At 42.0% G+C, this 20619-nt stretch overlaps 1 protein-coding gene across 1 annotated transcript in view; it reads right to left on the reverse strand.

Annotated features, from left to right (window-relative positions):
* Positions 1 to 4153: 4153 nt before the first annotated feature.
* LOC113981505 (E3 ubiquitin-protein ligase UHRF2-like) overlaps positions 4154 to 20619 on the reverse strand; it is a gene marked incomplete at its 5' end in the record, with an annotated part of 71342 nt that continues 54876 nt past the window's right edge. The window contains 5 exons of the mRNA XM_027708907.1: positions 4154 to 4300; positions 5911 to 6009; positions 8989 to 9149; positions 10470 to 10593; positions 11407 to 11544. Of these exons, the coding sequence (XP_027564708.1) occupies positions 4154 to 4300; positions 5911 to 6009; positions 8989 to 9149; positions 10470 to 10593; positions 11407 to 11544 (669 nt within the window). The remainder of the gene's footprint in view (positions 4301 to 5910; positions 6010 to 8988; positions 9150 to 10469; positions 10594 to 11406; positions 11545 to 20619) is intronic.

Below are 20619 nucleotides of genomic sequence, written 5' to 3' on the forward strand. Positions count from 1 at the left end.
GCTCAGGCAGGGATAGGGATTGGGTGATTATTTCTGGCTCTGCCTCTTTCCTCCTGTTCTGAGTGCCCTCCTTTCTCTTCATCCCTCACTGAGCGATTTTGCCTTGGATTTCTTCTTCTGTATAGGGGCAACTACTACCAGCATGGGTTGTTCCTCTGGTTCAACTGCAGTTTGAGTGGCCACTGTGCCTGTTGGTCTGCTTTCCTCCTCCTCCTTCCCATGAGGGTGCTGTCTAGTAATGAACAGTGTCACATAAATAGTAGCCAGGGCCCAGCACGTTGCATAACTTCACCCCTCTCTGGAACTGTCACAGCATTTTTCTTTCAAATATGTCACTTTATCAGGGTCCTGTAGTTGTTCAGGGGTGGACTTCCAAACCATTGGAGCAGAATAGTCCTTCAAAAGCTGGTCAGTGCCCGAGGTTAGGGCAGGAGAACAACACTGAATACACATCCCAAATGACCCACATTGCCCTTGATGGTATCATGTCATAAACTGATATCACACAGGACAGCAACGAAGCAATCCTGATCCCTCTCCCTGCTATGAAAAAGAGCACCGCAAGGAGCACATATGGAAATATATACAGGGTTAGGTACCACGCCCACATGAACAGACCAAGCAACATTGGGACCAGTGGCTCTGTACCTAATACAACAAATTCTTAGATTAAATTTCTTTCCAACCCTCTCTGGGCACATATGTTGTTATCTCAACCCTTCGTGCCCCAGATTGGGTGCCAAATAAGGCTGTCATGGTTTAGGAATGGTATTCCCCAATTCAGTGTTCCCACTGAAACCACTACAAGTCCCTTCCCACATCATGCCACTGATGCTACATGGAGTAAGTGGGTCACTCTGATCACACAGTGAGTTCGAATAGGAAATCCCAATCTCTGAGGGATCTTGGATGTCATCATGAACTGACTCGAAGGTGAAAATTTCAAATTAGCATCATAAGACAAGGAGGAAAAGGGGACATGCTAAAGAGGTCCCACCATATAATCATCTACCAGGAAATGAAAAGTGATATGCTCTCTTTACTGACAGTTCCTGTTGTATTGTAGGGATACATCAAAAATAGACGCTGTTGTATGGAGTACTATGCAGTGAGTCACAGAAGCTATTGAGGGACAAGGTAGATCAAGTCAGGTTGCAGAGCTGAAAGACGTCCAGTTGGCTTTAGATATCGCTGAACAAGACAAATGTCCAGCACTCTACCTCTACGCTGACTCGTCGATGGTGGCAAATGCTCTGTGGGGGTGGCTAGACCAATGGAAAAAGACCAATTGGCAGTGCAGAGGGAAACCCATCTGGGCTGCTGAATTGTGGCAAGACATCGCTGCCCAGGTAGAGAAGTTGACTGTGAAAGTATGTCATGTAGATGCACACGTACCCAAGAGTTGGGCTACTGAAGAACATCGCAACAACGGACAGGTGGATCTAGCTGCCAAGATTAAAGTGTCTCAGGTGGATCTGGACTGACAACATAAGTGGGAATTATTTCTGGCTTGGTAGACCCATGACACACTTCAGGTCATCAGGGAAGAGATGCAACATACAGATAGGCTCATGATGGAGGGGTGGACTTAACCATGGACACAGGTTACCCATAACTGTGAAACATGCACTGCAATCAAGCAGGCCAAATGGGTAAAACTCCTGTGGTGTGGGAAACGATGGTCAAAATATAAATATGGGGAGGCCTGGCAGATTGATTACATCACACTCCTGCAGACCCGCCAAGGCAAGTGCGATGTGCTTACAATGGTGGAAACAACCACTGTATGGCTGGAGACATACCCTGTGCCTCACGCCACTTCCCGGAACAGCATCTTGGGCCTTGAAAAGCAAGTCCTGTGGTGACATGGCACTCCAGAAAGAACTGAGTCGGACAATGGGACTCATTTCAAAAATAGACACCTGGGCCAGAGAGCACAGTATTGAGTGGGTATATTATATTCCCTATCATGCACCAGCCTCTGGGAAAATTGAATGGTTTGATGGGTTGTTAAAAACCACATTGAAAGGAATGGGTGGTAGGACCTGCAAACATTGGGTTCTACATTTAGTGAAGGCCACCTGGTTACTTAACACCAGAGGTTCTACCAATCAACCTGGTCCTACCCAATCAAAACCATAAAAAGCACTGGGTTACAATTTGGGCAATCTATGGACTTAGGAAAATGTCTACAGTTCTTAAACTATATGCTTAATATGAATACAGTAATTAGTTGCATATTGCCTGAAACCTCATTTCCTAGTAAGTACAGAAAAAGATCAAAAGCTGAATCTTTAACTTCTGAGTTGTTCAACAATGCATGTCTTCAATGTTATGTGATCCAAGATGCTACCAAAATTAAAGCATTATGAATTAGTACAGTGTAACTGAAATTCCTTATCTAAAACTAAGAGAAAAAAAAGAGCAATTACATTTGTCTAATTCATTATAGTGGTGAAGGCAAGGTTTTAAATCACAGAATTTCATCATAAATGTGTGCATACTTCTCCAATATGAATGTACATGTAGACAAGCACTCAAAAGGGGATTATCACTTAACATAAAACTATTAACAAATCAAAGATAATACCTTACTGGTATAATGCAGTCTCAAAGAATATTTAACAGTAAACAATAAACAGTATTTCAAAGGTCTGAAATGAGAATTGACCACAAAAAATAGTATCTAGTTGTTATTTCCCTCCAACATCATGGCATATCCTCATTATAGACTACACTGTTGGTACCACCCCATGACTACTTAGAAAACCCTTTTACTGATCACAGTGCTAGGATCCCACAACATATAATGCTAAGAAGAAGGAAAGACTCTCTCCTGCAGCAGATCCCAGGACTCCTGCTCTGATATATAGAGCTACTCGTGCTTGACTCAAGCAGAGGCCTGAATGGTTGCACCTGTAGCACAAGCACTGCTATAGGAGAAATATATAAGACCCTGAATGACATTAGATTTTTTTCTTAAGGCATGGTGCAGGGGGGGCCATAGTGGCTTAGAAGTTCATTTGAGCAAACATTCTTCTGTTTTCTTGATGAATGAATGAAGGTATATGAAGACTTGAGTTTAAAGAATAGGAAGACTGTCTAAAGGAAGTATTCCGTAGTCTGAAAAAAAGTATCTTAATTTTAAATGTAATAATTTGACAAGTTTGAATAATACAAAACCCACAAAATTAGCAACATTTCTGAATCATAAAATATTTACTAATGTATCTTTTGGGAGAATATATTGTACATAAAATTTCAGGTCACCATGTGAAGCAATTTAAACCCTTTCAAGCTAGCACTGTCTTCAATGCTGTATAGATTTATTGCCACTGATACAAGACCTACTGAAAGCATACATTTTAAACTAATACAAAAATGGCTTTTTTAATTTGATTTTTTTGTACACAACCACTGCTTTTAATATCCACTAAGTGCAAAACAACACAGATCACTTTACACTACTGTAGCAACAATGCATTCATATTGTTCATTAGTTCTTAGTAGTCAGTCTGCATAAGACACAAGAAAAAGCACAGCAAAGCTCACAAAAACAAACTAAAAGTTGAACTGTTCTTGAAAAAAGTACACTGTAATGGAAGAAAGACAAAAACAGGACTATGCACACCACAGTTCTTTAATGCAACTGATGTAAGTGACGTTTGGTTTTTGTTGTTTTATTTGGGGTATTTGGGTTTTTTGGCTTTTTGTGTTGAATCAACTCACATAGAGTAGACACAAGTAAAATTAAGCAAAATTAAGAAAGCAGTGGGTAGCTAAAACTTTATGAAGTATTTTTCCTCCCTGTAATTTGTTTTCCTCTACCTGAGGTAGTTCCAAAAACCAAATCATAATTTAAGCACCAGCTAGGACTCAGACTTAAAGCTTCTGGTTTGGTGGGTTTTTTTCCTCCCTTTAAAAATTATTTTTCAGCTCACCAAAACTATCTGTGATGTTAAATACAGCAGAGATTTAGAGTTCTCACTACATGAAGAAAGATGGTGATCGGGAGGAAGAGGATTAGCTGATTCAAAATGTGACAATAGATTAACTTCAATCCATCTGGCTGGTTCACTGTTGACTTTTAGAAGTTTATTCTTCTTTATTGTCTATAAAATCAATGGAAGAAGTATGAAAGTATTTGAACACATCATCGTCCTTTACTGTAACCGGGGAAGAATTGGTCAAGTAGTGTCTGCAATATCTTGTTAGGAACCATGGCGTAGCTCTTTCCAAGGTCATAGCGGCAGGCAGGACAGGCAAAAACTTCAGCTTGGAAAGAGCACTGTAAACAGCTCTGGGGCATACAAAGACAAAGAAGTAAGTGTTACAGCTTTTGCTTTGCATCAAAAATGTAGCCAGCAAAAAATAAGTAATTACTAGGAACCAAAGATGCAGTTTCCCACATTTCCAGAAACAGCAAGTTCTTACTGAGTTGTCTTGCCATATTTCTGCCTTTACAACTGAAATAGTGTACTGGGTCTGGCTGGGATGGAGTTAATTTTCTTCATAGCAGCCTGTATGGTGCTGTGTTTTAGATCTGTGACTAAACCAGTGTTGATAATACACCAATGTTTTAGCTATTGCTGAACAGTGCTTGCACAGCGTCAAGGCTTTCTCTATTTCTCATTCTGCCTCCCCAGCAAGTAGACCGGGGATGAGCAAGAGGTTGGGAGGGGACACAGTTGGGACAACTGACCTCAACTGATCAAAGGGATATTCCATGGCATATACTGTCATGCTGGAAGGTGATCTTTCCAAAGTAGTCATTGCTTGGAGACTGGCTGGGCATTGGTCTCCTTGTGAGAGGTGATAAGTGAATGCCTTTGCATCACTTTTTTTTCCTTTTCTTTTTTTTTCCTCTTCACTTATTAAACTATCTTTATCTCGACCCATGAGTTTTTCTCACTGTGGAGAGAACTGAGTGAGCAGCTGGTGGGTGCTTATTTGCTGGCTGCAGTCAACTCATCACAAAGGACTTAACCAAAGAAATCTTTTGATTAGGAGGCAAAGCCTTGAGTCTGTCAGGAATGAAAAGTGTTACTACTGAAATACTTCATTTTCCCTAATGTGTTCCTGTGAATCAGTCTGTAGTTTCTTTCTAGCATTTCTGTTAGAATGCTGTAAGTATTCCAGAGTTTCATTTCAAAATGTAACCGAACATACAGGTGTATAGCATTTTATCTAACAATCCATAGCTACTTCACTTCTATGACAAGACTCAGTGTTTAAGCCTCAGGAGTAGAATAAAATAGGTTTCAGACTACAGTATCTAAAATATTTAATGTTGCCTTCTTTTTTTGTTTGTTTTCCCAGACTGCAGACAGTCCAAGCATATAAGTTAAATATGAAAATTTTATGAGGGCCAATCTTTTCACAAGCAACAACACTGTCAGTCTATACCTTAAAACAGTAATTGGACATTAGTTTATAATTAGTCATTGATATCTTCAGATTCTATGCTTTAAAGTTGTTTCCATTAAACATTCTTGATGTTTTTTCCACCAGTCTATTAACCCCATCATAATACTTTATGTAACAAGCAGCTCTTTGAAGGAGCAGTCTTGCTCTATTCTAATTTCTTAGCTACATAAAATTAACTTAATCTTTTTGTACCAACAATGCTCCTGGAACAAACCAATCACTAGCATAGCTCCACTAATTACAATGAAGTAATAAACTTGATACATCATGTCTATAAGAAATTATACTAAATACATTTCCATTTTTTTTACATAAAATTAAGATTGATTATATGGCAGCCACACAACTGGAAGCAAACATGTTACATTTCTTGCTCAGACTGCTAGACAATAATTATTGTCTTCCTAAAATATATGTTGGTTTTGGTGATCAATGTCTCAGGGCCAAGAACACAGTCCAGAGCAATACAGGGATTATTCTTACTTTACAGACGTTGTGGAGACACTCTGTTGTCACTGGCTGGTAAACCAGCTCCTGACAGCAGACACACATAAAAGATTGTTCCAATTTCTTCAGGAAATTCTAGTATAGGATGAAAGAAGAGAAAAGTAGAACTATTAGAGGCACATTCACAAATATGTAAACAAAAAAGGGCATTTTTAGTAAAAATTATTAGTTTTAAAAAAACCCTAATTTGCCTAACAATTGCAAATATTACCTATATTTAAATTTTAAATTCACAATCAAATTCACAGGCCTAAACTGAGTAAAAAATTTGGTCTTCATAGCATTTAGTAAATGCAGAGATACATTCATGAGATACTTGTTTAACATCCTTATTACTCCTCCCAAAATCACAGCATCATCTAATAGAGCTACACAACTGCTAGGAGTTGTTAAATCTCCTAAATAAAATTAAATATTCAGTGTGATAGGACAACTTGACATTGCAAAGATTGCTTACACTGAAACTTTTCTAGTGTGACCATCATGTCTCAGTCCAAGTTACAAATTTCCTTCCAAAGCCTACCACAATTGCCCCTGTATTCATGGATATTTACATAAGGACATTCCCACACCCTCTGCTATTACCTCTACCTGTTTCTGCTCATTCCCTATATTATTGTTGTTCACGGCTTCTTGTTCATTCTTATTTCCTCAGAAGTGAACCTCTATTGTGTTCAGTGAAAAGCGTATATTTAATAAATTATGTTTATTACATTAAAAAAATTTTTGAAAGCTCATATCCTTCACATCCATGAGAAGTAGAGTGGTTAACAAAGTATTTAGAAAACAAGTCCATGAACAATTAATTTCCCTGCTTTTCATAGAATGGCCTGGGTTGGAAGGGACCTTAAAGATCATCTAGTTCCAACCCCACTGCCATGGACAGGGACACCTTCCACTAGACCAGGTTGCTCAGAACCCCATCCAACCTGGCCTTGAACACTTCCAGGGATAGGACATCCACAGCTTCTCTGGGCAACCTGTGTCAGTGCCTCATCACCCTCTCAGTAAAGAATTTCTTCCTAACATCTAATCTAAACCTACTATCTTTCAGTTTGAAGCCATTCCCCCTCATTCTGTACATGCCCTTGTAAAAAGTCCCTCTCCATCTTTCTTGTAGGTTCCCTTAAGGTACTGGAAGGCCCCAGTTAGGGCACCCCAAAGCCTTCTCTTTTCCAAGCTGAATAAACCCAGTTCTCTGAGTCTTTCCATGTAGGAGAGGTGCTCCATCCCTCTAATCATCTTGGTGGCCCTCCTCTGGACTCACTCCAACAGGTCAGTGTCCTTCCTGTGTTGGGGACCCCAGAGCTGGATGCAGTACTCCAGGTGGGGTCTCATGAGAGCAGAGGGGCAGAATCCCTTCCCTCATCCTGCTGGCCACACTGCTTTTGATGCAGCCCAGGATACGATTGGCTTTTTGGGCTGCAAGCGCATATCGCCGGCTCATGTCCAGTCTCTTATCCACCAGCACCTCCAAGTCCTTCTTGGCAGGGCTGCTCTTGACCTGTTCATCCCCAGCCTGTATGGATACCAGGGGTTACCCAGATATCAGTTTTCCAGAAGACAGAGAACTACAATTTTGAAAGTCATTTGGTTGTACATTATTATGATTAAGAACAAAACAGAGATCCCATCAAACCTGATTCTTGGCACAAGTCAGAGAATTTGGAAGCTGATATCTGTATTTAGTGATCATCGCTATAATTTTGCACGTAGGTGATGGCTGATTGCTGCTGCTCTGCAAAGGGAAAGCAAAGTATTGTATACCTCTTTCACTAAGAAATTCACCTTTGCACCTGCTGGAGGTATTTAATATGTTTCTTGAGTCCTCACTCTGAAATAACCCACAATAGGTAAAAAAACCTTCCTGTTTTTCAGTCTTCTCAAAACAACTCTGAAGAATGTGGGATAAATTTTGTGCCATAGATTTTACACATACAAGCATACTTACATAGTCTCAAGCATACTCACTCAAGTATAGAAGTGTAAAAAACAGATCTAAAGTTACTCAAAATATAGTTATTTTCAATAATTTTAATAGTATCAGATTCATCTCAACTCAAAACTTATAATTAAAGTAGAACTGTTGTTTCAAGCATTAAGATTTATATTTTCATTGTAGCTATCTGCAATGGTAGCTGCGTGATTTCCACTGGAATTTTTATATGGCTATCACAAAAGGCAATCAAAATTATGGGCAGGAATCTATAGGAAAATAACTTTCTAGTAACGGGATTTCTTTGAAGATAGTGTTTTCTGTTGCTTTAGAAACACATATCTACTGTATTCTGTCATATAACTAAGTCGAAAGTCTAGTTATTTGCAAACATCAGACAACTCACTGATAAACAGCTTATAACTTTATAGTATCAGCTCCTATACAAGTACAGTAGTATTATAGCAATAGTAGTATTGTAAGTGGAAGAACAAGGAGTTACCAGATGTTTTTTTCTGTCAAAGAAGCAAAGTAAACAGCCCCTGGCAATATGCAAATAAAGTGATTTTGTGCATTCATTTTTAGGCATCCATTATCCATAAAATATTTTGGTCTTTCACTAACTTGATAGTGACTTTTACCATTCTGATATCTTGATTTCTTTTTCTTCTGCAAAACAGCTAAAATAACTATGAATTGGAACATAAATAAAGCTAATTAATGCTCAAGGATGTAATATTTTGTAGGATATTCCATTAGCGACTAATAAAAAAAAAAACCACAGGTGTCTCCAAACTTGAACTACCCTTGCTATTTTCTTGACAGCTAGGGAGGGAAATATATCCTCTTTTTTACTTAAGGTTCTCTCTATCATGGGTGAAATAATCTGCTAAACTTGAGTTAAAATATTTTCATTTGGTATCTAAGTCTCAATATGACAGTATTTCTTCTATATCTTGAAGTGAATGAAATTACATGCCCCATCAACTGTTTCTAAACAGATAGTATGTGTTCAGCAATTTTAAGCAAGCAAACTTGGTTTTAACAAAGCCTTATTTCTCCCAACTCTATATAAAGAAAGGTTAAAAATGAGTAATTTAAGCAAGTTGCAAGCATACTGGTCCTTCCTTAAGAGAAGCAAGTACTTCATCCCACAATTTCTGGTTCATAGAGTCTTCTTTAATCAGCCACTGCTGTTGCTGGGTCAGTTGGAAAGCTTCTCCTTTCCCTCCATCTCCCATTCTCATGGCTTTGGATGTATTTTTAGTCTCCTCTATACCTGTTTAAAATTATGACAAGATACAGTAACAGTGGTGGTTTGAACAATTAAAAGGGAAGACAAAATTATTTCTAGAAAGCTAAAACATTAATCACATCTATGTAATAATAATGGCCAGTCTTCGCGAACGAAGATTTGGGGAAAGGTCTTTTACCTTTCCAGCCTGCGCAATGGATTTTTTAGGTGAGACACAGCCTGCGCTGAACTGAGCCCACCCTTTAATCCTAAGGTTCATCTGCCGGGGCCAAGCAAGCTTGGACAATGGCAGTGAGGTCCTCAGGACGTAGGTTTGTTTAGAGTGACCTTCTCATAGATGGATGGCCTCACAGGGCTAACGAGCTCCATCTGCCCGGGGAGACTGGTATTCGAACCTGGGTCGCAGCGGTGAGAGTCCCGCATGCTAACCACTAGGCCACCAGGGGTCCCCTTCACACATATATAATGTCCCTCAAAATGACAATGTATCTGACAACTTCAGCATAGCTAATTACTAGGTCATAAACAAATACACTTCCAATTGAAGGATAAAACTGGAGGCATGAAACATTTCTGTCTAACTTATGTAAGTCTGGAAGGGCTCAATGTGGCAACTAAACCATATATTAGTCAAATCTATTTGCTTACATGCCACCAATGTATTTCTTAGCACCACCAGCTGAACTACAGCCATTTCAGTAACCAAAATCTATTTCTGCCCCATGTGAAAATCTGTGGCTCATGAACGTAAAGCACATCTTGGGACTACATCCCTTTCAAACTTTTTAATGTTTATTTAGGATCAAGCCCAGACCTTATTAAGTCTTGGAATGATTCTTATCTAGTTTTAGAGTGCTTGTTTAACCCAGCGGGCAGTATGTGCTGGCTCAGTCCATGCCTGCTATGGCTGAAGACCCTGGCTCAAGCTCAAGACAAAAGTGTGAAGATTTCCATTACCATCTCCTGCATGAGCCAGCAGGGAGCCATCACACTTTGATAAGACTCATAAGAAACTCTCCATGCTATGTTCCGAAGTGTAACTGTATACCTCCACAAAGAGCTATGTAATTATGCAATAAAGCTCCAATTCAAATTACCCAGATTTATTTTGAACTATAGATCATAACTACATAGAAAATTGTCCATTTTTCTGTGAAGTTTAAGAAAAAGAAACCTTAAAAGTATGGAAGAGCATCATAAGATCCCCAGCTTCCCATTTTATTACTGAGCACTTAACACATTACATTTGGATTCCAAATGACTTCCAACTTCCTTGTAGTTTTCATACTATTGGCTTATATATAACTTGACAGAGCTCTAACTCTAAGAAGTAAAATGAAATACCATCATCAATTGTCCTTTTCTGGTTTCCATTACTCTGGCTGGTTGGCTCTTGCTTCCCACTTTGCTTCTTAACCTTATTCTTTTTCTCTTTACTAGCCATGGCTTCCAAATAGCCTTCTGGATACTAAAAAAACCACGAAAACCAGATTTAAAACAAAATCAAATGGCATCTGGGAATTCCCAAATATTGACAAGTTTATTTTCTAAAAGAATGTAAACCCCTATGACTACATATTAAAATAATATAAAAATATTTTTAAAGCCCTATATAAACAGGAAAGCTCTTAAATTAACATATTTTTAGAAAACTGTAGTTAAGTCAAAGGATCTTATCTAGATTACAGATTTTACTAAAAGGCACCTTATATCCATATCTGCAGCTCTAATTACAAAAATCAGAAAGCTAAAGTTGAAGATGATGTCATGTAGCAAAACAAATCATCCAAAGGAAATGATTGGCTTGCTGAGGAAAAAAAAATACTACTTTCATTCTTCTCATCTGCCACAAATTTCACAGTGCCAGAGTTCCTGCCTGAAATATGTTATCTGTAATAGTTCCTCAATAATAGGTTGCAATTAGAGAAAAATACATAAAAACATATATATATTTAAATTCTAAGAAGAGACTCAACTATTATAAGAGTTACTTTTATAAATCTTATCCAATGTAAGGATCACAAAACTGTATTCAAAGTTATTTTCTAAACCATATATACAGAGTAATTTCCTGTTAAAGCAGAAAGCTTAATCCACAATTCTCTCTGCTTTGCAATTATCATAGCTTTCAAATTACAAATATTTCTAAAATATCAAAATATTTTATATTAGATCCTGCTTCATTGTAGTACATGAATAATGGGCCTTAAATTTTATTCACAGTCCTAGTTTTAAAATTTGAGACTCCATTTACTTGAACTTTGTGAACACTGATTCTGACCTGTACACTCAGACCCAGTTTCTTTGACCGTTCCATCCCTTCTGAAGTCCAGGGTGCGGGTTCAATATCATCTCTCCTCAGAAGATAGCGCCAAACTAAGAACCCACATTTTCCAATTTCTGGCCAATATTTTACCACCTAAGGATAAATAACAACAGGCTTATATTTTTGCTATCGCAGAAGATCATAGAATCATAGAATGATTTGGGTAGGAAGGGACCTTAAAGATCATCTAGTTCCAACCTCCCTGCCATGGGCAGGCATGCCACGCACTAGATCAGGTTGCTCAGGGCCCCATACAACCTGGCCTTGAACATTTCCAGGGACGGGGCATCCACAACTTCTCTGGGTAACCTGTTCCAGTACTTCACCACCCTCTGAGTAAAGAATTTTTCCCTAATATCTAATTTAAACCTGCCCTCTTTCAGTTTAAAACCATTTCCCCTCGTTCTGTCACTATCTGCCCATATTAAAAGTCTCTCTCCCTTATTTTTATAAGCTCCTTTCAGGTACTGAAAGGCTGCAATGAGGTCTCCCCAAAGCATCCTCTTCTCCAGGCTGAACAACCCCAGCTCTCTCAGCCTGTCTTTGCAGGAGAGGTGCTCCAGGCCTTTGATCATTTACATGGCCCTCCTCTGGACCCGCTCTACCAGGTCCATGTCTTTCTTGTGCTTGAGGACCCCAGACCTGGACACAGTACTCCAGGTGGGGTCTCACAAGGGCAGAGTAGAGAGGGAGAATCACCTCCCTTGACCTGCTGGCCATGCCTCTCTTGATGCAGTCCAGGATGCAGTTGGCCTTCTGGGCTGCGAGCACACACTGCTGGCTCATGTCCAGCTTTTCATCCATGAGAACGCCCATGTCTTTCTTGTCAGGGTTGCTTTCCATGACTTCTTCTCCCAGTCTGTACTCACGTCTCGGATTGCCTCAACCGAGGTGCAGTACTTTGTACTTGGACTTGTTGAACTTCATGAGGTTCCCATGGGCCCACCTCTCAAGTTTGTCCAGGTCACACTGGATGGCATCCCTTCCTTCTGTTGTGTCAGCTGCACCACTCATCTTCATGTCATCTGCAAACTTGTTGAGGGTGCATTTGATTCCACTGTCTATGTCATTAATGAAGATATTAAAGAGCACTGGTCCCAAGACAGAGCCCTGAAGGACACCACTCATCATTGGCCTCCACCTGGACATAGAGCCATTACCCACAACTCTCTGGCTGCATCCATCCAGTCAATTCCTAATCCACTGAATAGTCTGTTGGTGGACAGAAATTGTGTGAACAATTTCTATTGCATTTCTGCGAACTTCGCCTTGGCATGGCTGGGTGCAGACAGTAAAAAATACTACGCCACTAATATGGCTGCAGGCCTTATGCCAAGGTGAAGGAGGAGTTTTTTGGCAGGTAAACAAGTTTTATGGACACCTGCTGTAATCCAATTAGTACTGTACAACAAAGTATGTTTTCCTTATGTATCCAATGTAGCGTGGGGAAGAATCACGTTTGAGTGTCATAAGCAGTATAAAAGATGATCTGTGAGCATATGTCCATACCCCTCTGCTGATAATAGTCCATACAGCAAATCCATGTCTCTCCAATTTGGAGAGAAGGATATCATGTGGGACCATATTGAAGGCCTTATAGAAGTCCAGATAAATGACATCTGTTGGTCTTCCCTTGTCAACCGTTGCCATCACTCCATCATAGAAGGCCACCAGATTGGTCAGGCCCTTAGTGAAACCATACTGGCTGCCTCAGATCACTTCCTTGTCTTTCATGTGCCTTAGCGTATCTTCTAGGAGGATCTGTTCCGTGATCTTCCCAGGCCCAGAGGTGAGGCTCACCGATCTGTGGTTCCCCAGGTCTTCCTTTCTCCCCTTTTTAAAAACAGATGCAATGTTTCCCTTTTTTCAGTCACCAGGGACTTCACCTGACCACCATGACTTTTCAAATATGATGTAGAGTGGCTTGACAACATCAACCAGTTCCCTCAGGACCCTGGGATGCATGTCATCAGGCCCCATAAACTTGTGGCTATTCAGCTTCACCAAGTGGTCCTGAACCTGCTCTTTGCTTATAGTGGAAGGGACTTCTCCCCCACCCACCCAGAGGATCAGGGACTTGAGAGATGTGGGAAGCCTGACTGCCAGTGAAGACAGGCAAAGAACTTGTTGAGTACCTGAGTCTTATCCATATCAGTCACCACCAGTTCACCCTTCTTGCTTATTGGGGTGGGGTACACTCTCCTTGGCCTTTCTTTTCTGAACTATGTACTTATAGAATCCCTTTTTGTTATTCTTCACATCCCTTGCCAAGTCCCATTCCATCTGTGGCTTAGCTTTCCTGATCCCATCCCTACACATTTGAACCATATCCCTGTACTCCCCAGGTCACCTGTCCCTGCTTTCACTGGCTGTGTATTTCTTTCTTACTCCTTAGTTTGAGGAGCAGATCCTTGCTCAGGCATGCTGGTTTCCAGCCTGCTGTGCTTGATTTCCTACAGACTGGGATAGAGAGCTCTTGCGCTCTAAGAAATGTGGTCTTAAAGAGTTACCAGCTCTAGTCAACTCCTCTGTCTTTAAGGACAGGTACAAGGTACCCAGGGGAGCTCATTCATCAACTCCTTAAACAGCCCAAAGTTCACTTCTCAAATCTAATGTAAGAAATTCTACTCAAAAGCTCAACAGATAGTTGAACTAACAGATAGTTCTGCTAGATAGTCATTAATTTACCACAAGCCAAACACATGAAGGTAGTTATACTTTATTGACTCAAGGCAAAGACAGGAAATTTGAATAATATGTTACTATTTTAAAGTATCTCTTCTCAGTTGGGAAATGTTTGTTTTTTGATAAATAAAAGATGCACGTCTTTATTCCAGATACTGAGAAGACATTAAGTGTATGAAAAGTTAGAAACGGAGCTGGAAGGAGTGAAGAAATCAATTGATTTCCAGGGATGAATATGAGTCAGCAAGCACACACAAAAATAGCTTACATATTCAACTCCATATATCCTATTATAGACTGTGTTCTACTATCACTGCTCTGAATAGAATAACCATAGAATCATAGAACAGCCCAGGTTGGAAGGGATGTTGAAAGGTCATCTGATCCCACCTTTTGTGGGAAAGGGAGCCTAGATGACATTATCTAGCACCCTGTCCAACCACATCTTGAAAACCTCCAGCAATGGGGACTCTGCTGTGTCCCTGGGGAGGTTGTTTCAGTGAATGATTGTTCTCACTTTAAAAAAATAATTCCTTATATCAAGATGAAACCTCTCCCCATGCAACTTGTACCTTTTTGCACCTTGTTTTTTCCATATGGCTCCTTGTAAAGAGAGTACGGCCTAACAAGGAGAGTGATATGATCAAGTCTATCTCTGCTAGTAATGCCCCTGCAGATGCAGGCCAGGATCTGATTTGCCTTTGTTGCTGCAGCAACACATTGCTGACTCAGGTTCAGCTTGTCCACTAGGACCCCCAGGTCCCTTTCAGAAAGGCTGCTCCCCAGCCACACAGATCCTCACCTGTACTGGGCTCTTGTTATTCTAACCCAGGTGCAAGATTTTGCACATCTGTGTTAAACTTCATACTGTTCTTGCTAGCCTACTCTTCCAGCCTGTCCAGGTCTCTCTGTAAGATGGCTTTCCCTTCTGATGCGTTCACCTCACCATGCAGATTCCTGCCATCAGCAAACTTGGTGAGGATGCTTTCAATCCCATCGTGCAGATAATTTATGAAGATGTTTGTATTGGATCTGGCTGGGATGGAGTTAATTCCCCCATAGCAACCCTCACAGTGCTGTGCTTTGTATTTATAACTAGAAAGGTGTTGATAGCATACAAATTTTTTGGCTACTGCTGAGCAGTGCTGGCACAGCATCAGTGCTGTCACTCCAATCACTGCCCTAACCCCAAAGGCCAGTAGGCTGGGGGTGGGCAAGAGGTTGGGAGAGGATATAGCCAGGACAGCTGATCCAAGCTGACCAAAGGGAACCTGAATGTACAAAAGTCTATGGGACACAATGAGATGCCTCCCAGAGTCCTGAGGGAATTGGCTGATGTAGTTGCCAAGCCACTTTCCATGATATTCGAAAAGTCATGGCAGTCAGGCAAAGTCCCAGGTGACTGGAAAAGGGGAAACATTGCATCCATCTTTAAAAAGGGTAGAAAGGAGGACCCTGGGAACTACCAACCTGTCAGCCTCACCTCTGTGCCTGGGAAGATCATGGAACAGATACTCCTAGAAGCTTTGCTAAGGCACATGGAGGACAGGGAGGTGATTCGAGACAGTCAGCACAGCTTCACCAAGGGCAAGTCCTGCCTGACCAACCTAGTGGCCTTCTATGATGGAGTGACTACATCAGTGGACAAGGGAAGGGCCATAGATGTCATTTATCTGGACTTCTGTAAAGCTTTGACATGGTCCCCCACAACACCCTTCTCTCAAAACTGGAGATTGATGGATTCAGTGGGTGGACTGTTAGATAGATAAGGAATTAGTTGCATGTTCTCATCCAGAGGGTAGCGGTCAACAGCTCAGAGTCCTGATGGACATCAGTGACAAGTGGTGTCCCTCAGGAATCTGTATTGGGACCAGTGTTATTTAATATCTTCACTAATGATGTAGACGAAGGTATAGAGTGCACCCGCAGCAAATTTGCACCAAGTGGAGTGGTGTGGTTGACACACCTGAAGGATAGGATGCCATCCAGAGGGACCTGGACAAGCTTGAGAAGTGACCCTGTGGGAATCTCATGAGGTTTAGCAAGACCAAGTGCAAGGTGCTGCACCTGGGTCAGGGCAACCCCTGGTATCAATACGGGCTGGGGGATGACCAGATCGAGACCAGTCCTGCTGAGGACTTGATGGTGCTGGTGGATAAGAGGCTGGACATGAGCCAGTAATATGTTCTTGCAGCCCAGCAATTGTATCCTAGGCTGCATCAGAAGAAACGTGGTCAGCAGGTCAAGGGAGGTGATTCTGCCCCTCTACTCCACTCTGGTGAGAACCCACCCAGAGCATCCAGCTCTGGGGGCCCCAACACAGGAAAAACTGACCTGTTGGAGCAAGTCCAAAGGAGGGCCACCAAGATGATTAGAGGGATGGAGCACCTCTCCTATGAGGAAAAGATGAGAGAATTGGGTTTGTTCAGCCTGGAAAAGAGAAGGCTTTGGGGTGACTAATTGCAGCCTTCCAGTACCTGAAGGGAGTCTACAAGAAAGATGGAGAGGGACTTTTTACAAGAGCATGAAATGACAGGACAAGGAGGAATGGCTTCAAACTGAAACGGAGTAGGTTTAAATTAGATGTTAGGAAGAAATTCTTTATTCAGAGGGTGGTGAGGCACTGGAACAGGTTACCCAGAGGAGTTGTGGATGCCCCATCCCTGGAAGTGTTGAAGACTGGGTTGGATGGAGCTCTAAGCAACCTGGTCTAGTGGAAGGTGTCCCTGTCCATGGCAGGGGCTTTGGAATTAGATGATCTTTAAGGTCCCTTCCAACCCAAACCATTCTATGATTTTATGATATTCCATACCATATGATGTAGTGCTCAGCAATAAAAGCTAAGAGAAAGAAGGAGGAGCAGGGGGGCATTCATCATTAGGGCATTTCTCTTCCTAAACATCCACTATGTTTACTGAGGCTGGACACCGCCTGCTGACAGGAAGTAGAGAAGAATTTTTGTTTTGTTTTCCTTTGCTTCTGTGCATGACCTTTTCATTTTTGAACCTTCTTTGTCTTGATCCACAAGTTTTTATTTTCTCCCCCTGTTTTGCTGAGGGGGGAAATGATAGAGTGGCTTGGTGGGCAGCTGGTAGCCAGCCAAGGTCAACCCACCACAGTCCTTTGTGGCACCCAGTGTGGGGTATGAGACAACAGCAGTTTTGAATTGAGCGTGCCATAGCTACAGTAGTTATTAGGTGGCAAGCTTCTATGCAGATCATGGAGTTTGCCTGCTGCACTGCTTTTCTCTTTATTTTTCTGAGCCTGGGAAAATGTTAATACAAACAGTGGCTATACACTTTGCCCTGGTATTGATGCCTTTACTGTGCTGGGGTATGTATCTTGTGGAGAGAATGAGGGAATGCTCCCTCTTCCTATCCAGGACTGATGCAGGTGGGTTTATTGCACAGGCTCCTGAGGTCCTTGTTCACCATTATGTGAGCTTCTTAATACTACTAATTAACATGGTTGGCTTATTCTTGGGTTCGTGGAATCTGGTGTTGTCCTGGCATAAGAGGAGATCACTTTTGGGTGAGGCAATATTGGAAGGATTTGGGCAGGTGCCTAGGGTGGTTAACACTTCCCATAGCGTAGGACTTAACACCTGAACAGCAAGTAATCCTGTTGAATTGACATGCCACTTGATAGAAGGGTCCCTTGCTGTCTCAATGAAGACCAGCAGCTTCTAGCCCTGTACTGGGGCTTGGTCTGTGCCTCTTGAGCTACAATTCCATACTATCAGAGAACTGTGGTTAAGACAGGAACCCAAACCACTTCTGAGAGTGCCATGATTGAGACTGGCATGCAAACTACATCTAAGAACGCAATAGTTGAAACAAGGTACCCAAATGCCAACTACAATAATTGATCCGATAGTGAAAACAAAAAAAGTGGACAAAGAGGCCAACTGGTCCATATCATCAATTAGTAAGGGAGCAGGAGGAAGGGGCCAATCAGAAAGCTGGTGCTTTAGCAAAGAAATGGGAGGAAGAAGTGAGAGAAATCAAGCAAGAGGCAGAAACTACATGACTTTGAACGAATTTTGAGACATGCATAAAGATTACAGCTGCCAGTCAGGTGAGTGGATTGCTGCCTGGCTGCTCTGATGCTGGGATAATGGGGCCAACATTCCACAACTGGAAGGTAAGGAAGCCCAACAAGTGTGATCCCTTGCTAGAAACCATGGAATTAACAGAGGAATTGGGAAAGAGGCAACAATTCATAGTCTCTGGAGGAGGCTCCTGTCAAGTGTAGAGGGCTAGATATTTGTTCAAGGAAGACCTTGCAAATTACCAAGGAATGTGGACTTTCAATGACAAAGGCATCCAGTACATGAGAGAATTAATGATGCTGGAAGTCATATACAGTAACCTAGATAATGATGAGGTCTCTGAAAATGCAGATGACGCCCTGTGCATATGGGCCATGTGGAGAAAGGTTGTCCAAAATGCCTCAGCATCATATTCCAACAACTTGGTAACAATGTTGTGGTGGGTTGGCCTTGGCTGGACGTCAGATGGCTACCAAGCCACTCTACCACTTCCCTTCCCATCTGGACAGGGGAGAGAAAATAAGATGGAAAACAACTTATAGGTTGAGATAAGGTGGTTTACTAAAGCAAAAGCAAAGGTTTGCACATGTATATGCAAAGAGAAAAAAAAAGGGTTATTCTCTACTTCCCATCAGCAAGTGATGTCTGGCCACTTTCCGGGAAGCAGAGCTTCAGCACATGCAGCAGTTGCTCCAGAAGACAGACATTGCAAATAACAAATACCCTCCTTTCTTCCTCCTTCCCTTAGCTTTTATATCTGAGCTGATGTCATATGGTCTGAAATATCCCTTTGGTTAGTTTGGGTCAGCTGGTCTACTTGTGTCCCCTCCCAGGATCTTGCCTACCCCCAGCCCCTTGATGTTAAGAATGTTGAGACAGCACTGATGCTGTACCAGCGCTGCTCAGCCATAGGCAAAACACTGGTGTGTTATCAACACCTTTCTAGCTACCAATGCAAAGTACAGCACTGTGAGGGCTGCCATGGGGAAATGAACTCCATCCCAGCCAGACCCCATACAAATGTATTGCTCAGATATAGATACACCAGCTGTGGAGAGAGCATCTTCCCGACTCCAAAATTTTGAAGAAAATCACTGTCCCTCCTCATTCCCATAGGTCAGTGCCCTGTGTGTCAGAGGTGCCCCACAGAGTCAGTCCACTCCTGCCCTGGTCAGAGGGAAAGGGAGCTCCAGGCACAGGCCACGAGACACACTCTGGTTCTTTCTGTGTGACCAGGGGGAGGATATGAGGAAGTGAGATGGTGGACCCACCTTTAAGCTGGAAGCCCATATACACAATCTGAGGGGAAAAACAGCTGCTAAGAAGGGGATGCCCAACAAAGCTGTCAGTGTAGTTGATGTTGAGACCCAAGAAGGTAATCAGTGATCTCCCAGACATAAAGGACTGAGATCACCTCCCTTGATTCTGGCAAAGGGACCTCTGATCTGGCCCTGCACGGGTCACACAGTGAATATCTGATCGGGAGCAGGAATAGAGGGTCCCTGGTTTCAGCCAGGGGGAGGAAAGGGATGACTGGATATACTGGACTGTGTGGATTCAATGGCCTGGCACATCAGATCCACAGAAATATAAGGCTTTGATAGACATTGTTTCATAGTGTATGCTAGTGCCATCAAGGTACAGGGATACAGAACCCATCTGAATTTCTGGACTGACAGGAGGATACTAACAACTGTCTGTATTGGATGCTGAGGTGAGTTTAATAGGGGACAAGTGGAAAAAGCACCCCATTGTGACTGGCCCAGTAGCCCAGTGTATCCTTGATATAGACTATCTCAGGAGAGGGTACTTCAGGGACCCAAAAGGGTACCGATGGGATTTTGGCATAGCTACTGTGAATAGAGAGAAAATTAAACAGTTATCTTCCCTGGCCTTGGAAGATCCTTCTGTTGTGGGCTTACTGTGCATGGAAGAACAGCAGATGCCAATTGCTACTATGACATCATCCAAAACTCCCTGGTTCCCATCCATGACCTGCTTTGCCTACTGGAGAGCAAAGCAATGATCATCATGGCTCACTCATCATTTGAGTCCCATATAATCAGTGCAAAAGTCTGACAGAGGGTGGAGGTTAACAGTGAACTCTCATGGCCTGATCAAAGTCATATCACCTCTGAGTGCTGCCATACAGGACATGCTAGAGCTCCAATAGGAATTGAAGGCTATCAAGTCATATGCCACAACTGATACTGTCAATACATTTTTCTCAATCCCTTTGGCAGTAGAATGCAGGCCACGGTTTTCTTTCACATGGAGGAGTGTCCAGTACATCTGGAATCAAGTGCCCCAGGAGTGGAAGCACAGCCCTACCATTTGTCACAGACTGATCCAGACTACACCAGAACAGGGTCAAGTCCCTGAGCACCTGCAATACATTGATGACATCTTTGTGTGGGGCAACACAGAAAAGG

The sequence above is a fragment of the Neopelma chrysocephalum genome, unplaced genomic scaffold (genome assembly GCF_003984885.1).
Source record: "Neopelma chrysocephalum unplaced genomic scaffold, ASM398488v2 Primary Assembly neopelma1_96599, whole genome shotgun sequence".
In the NCBI taxonomy this organism is placed as follows: Eukaryota; Metazoa; Chordata; class Aves; order Passeriformes; family Pipridae; genus Neopelma; species Neopelma chrysocephalum.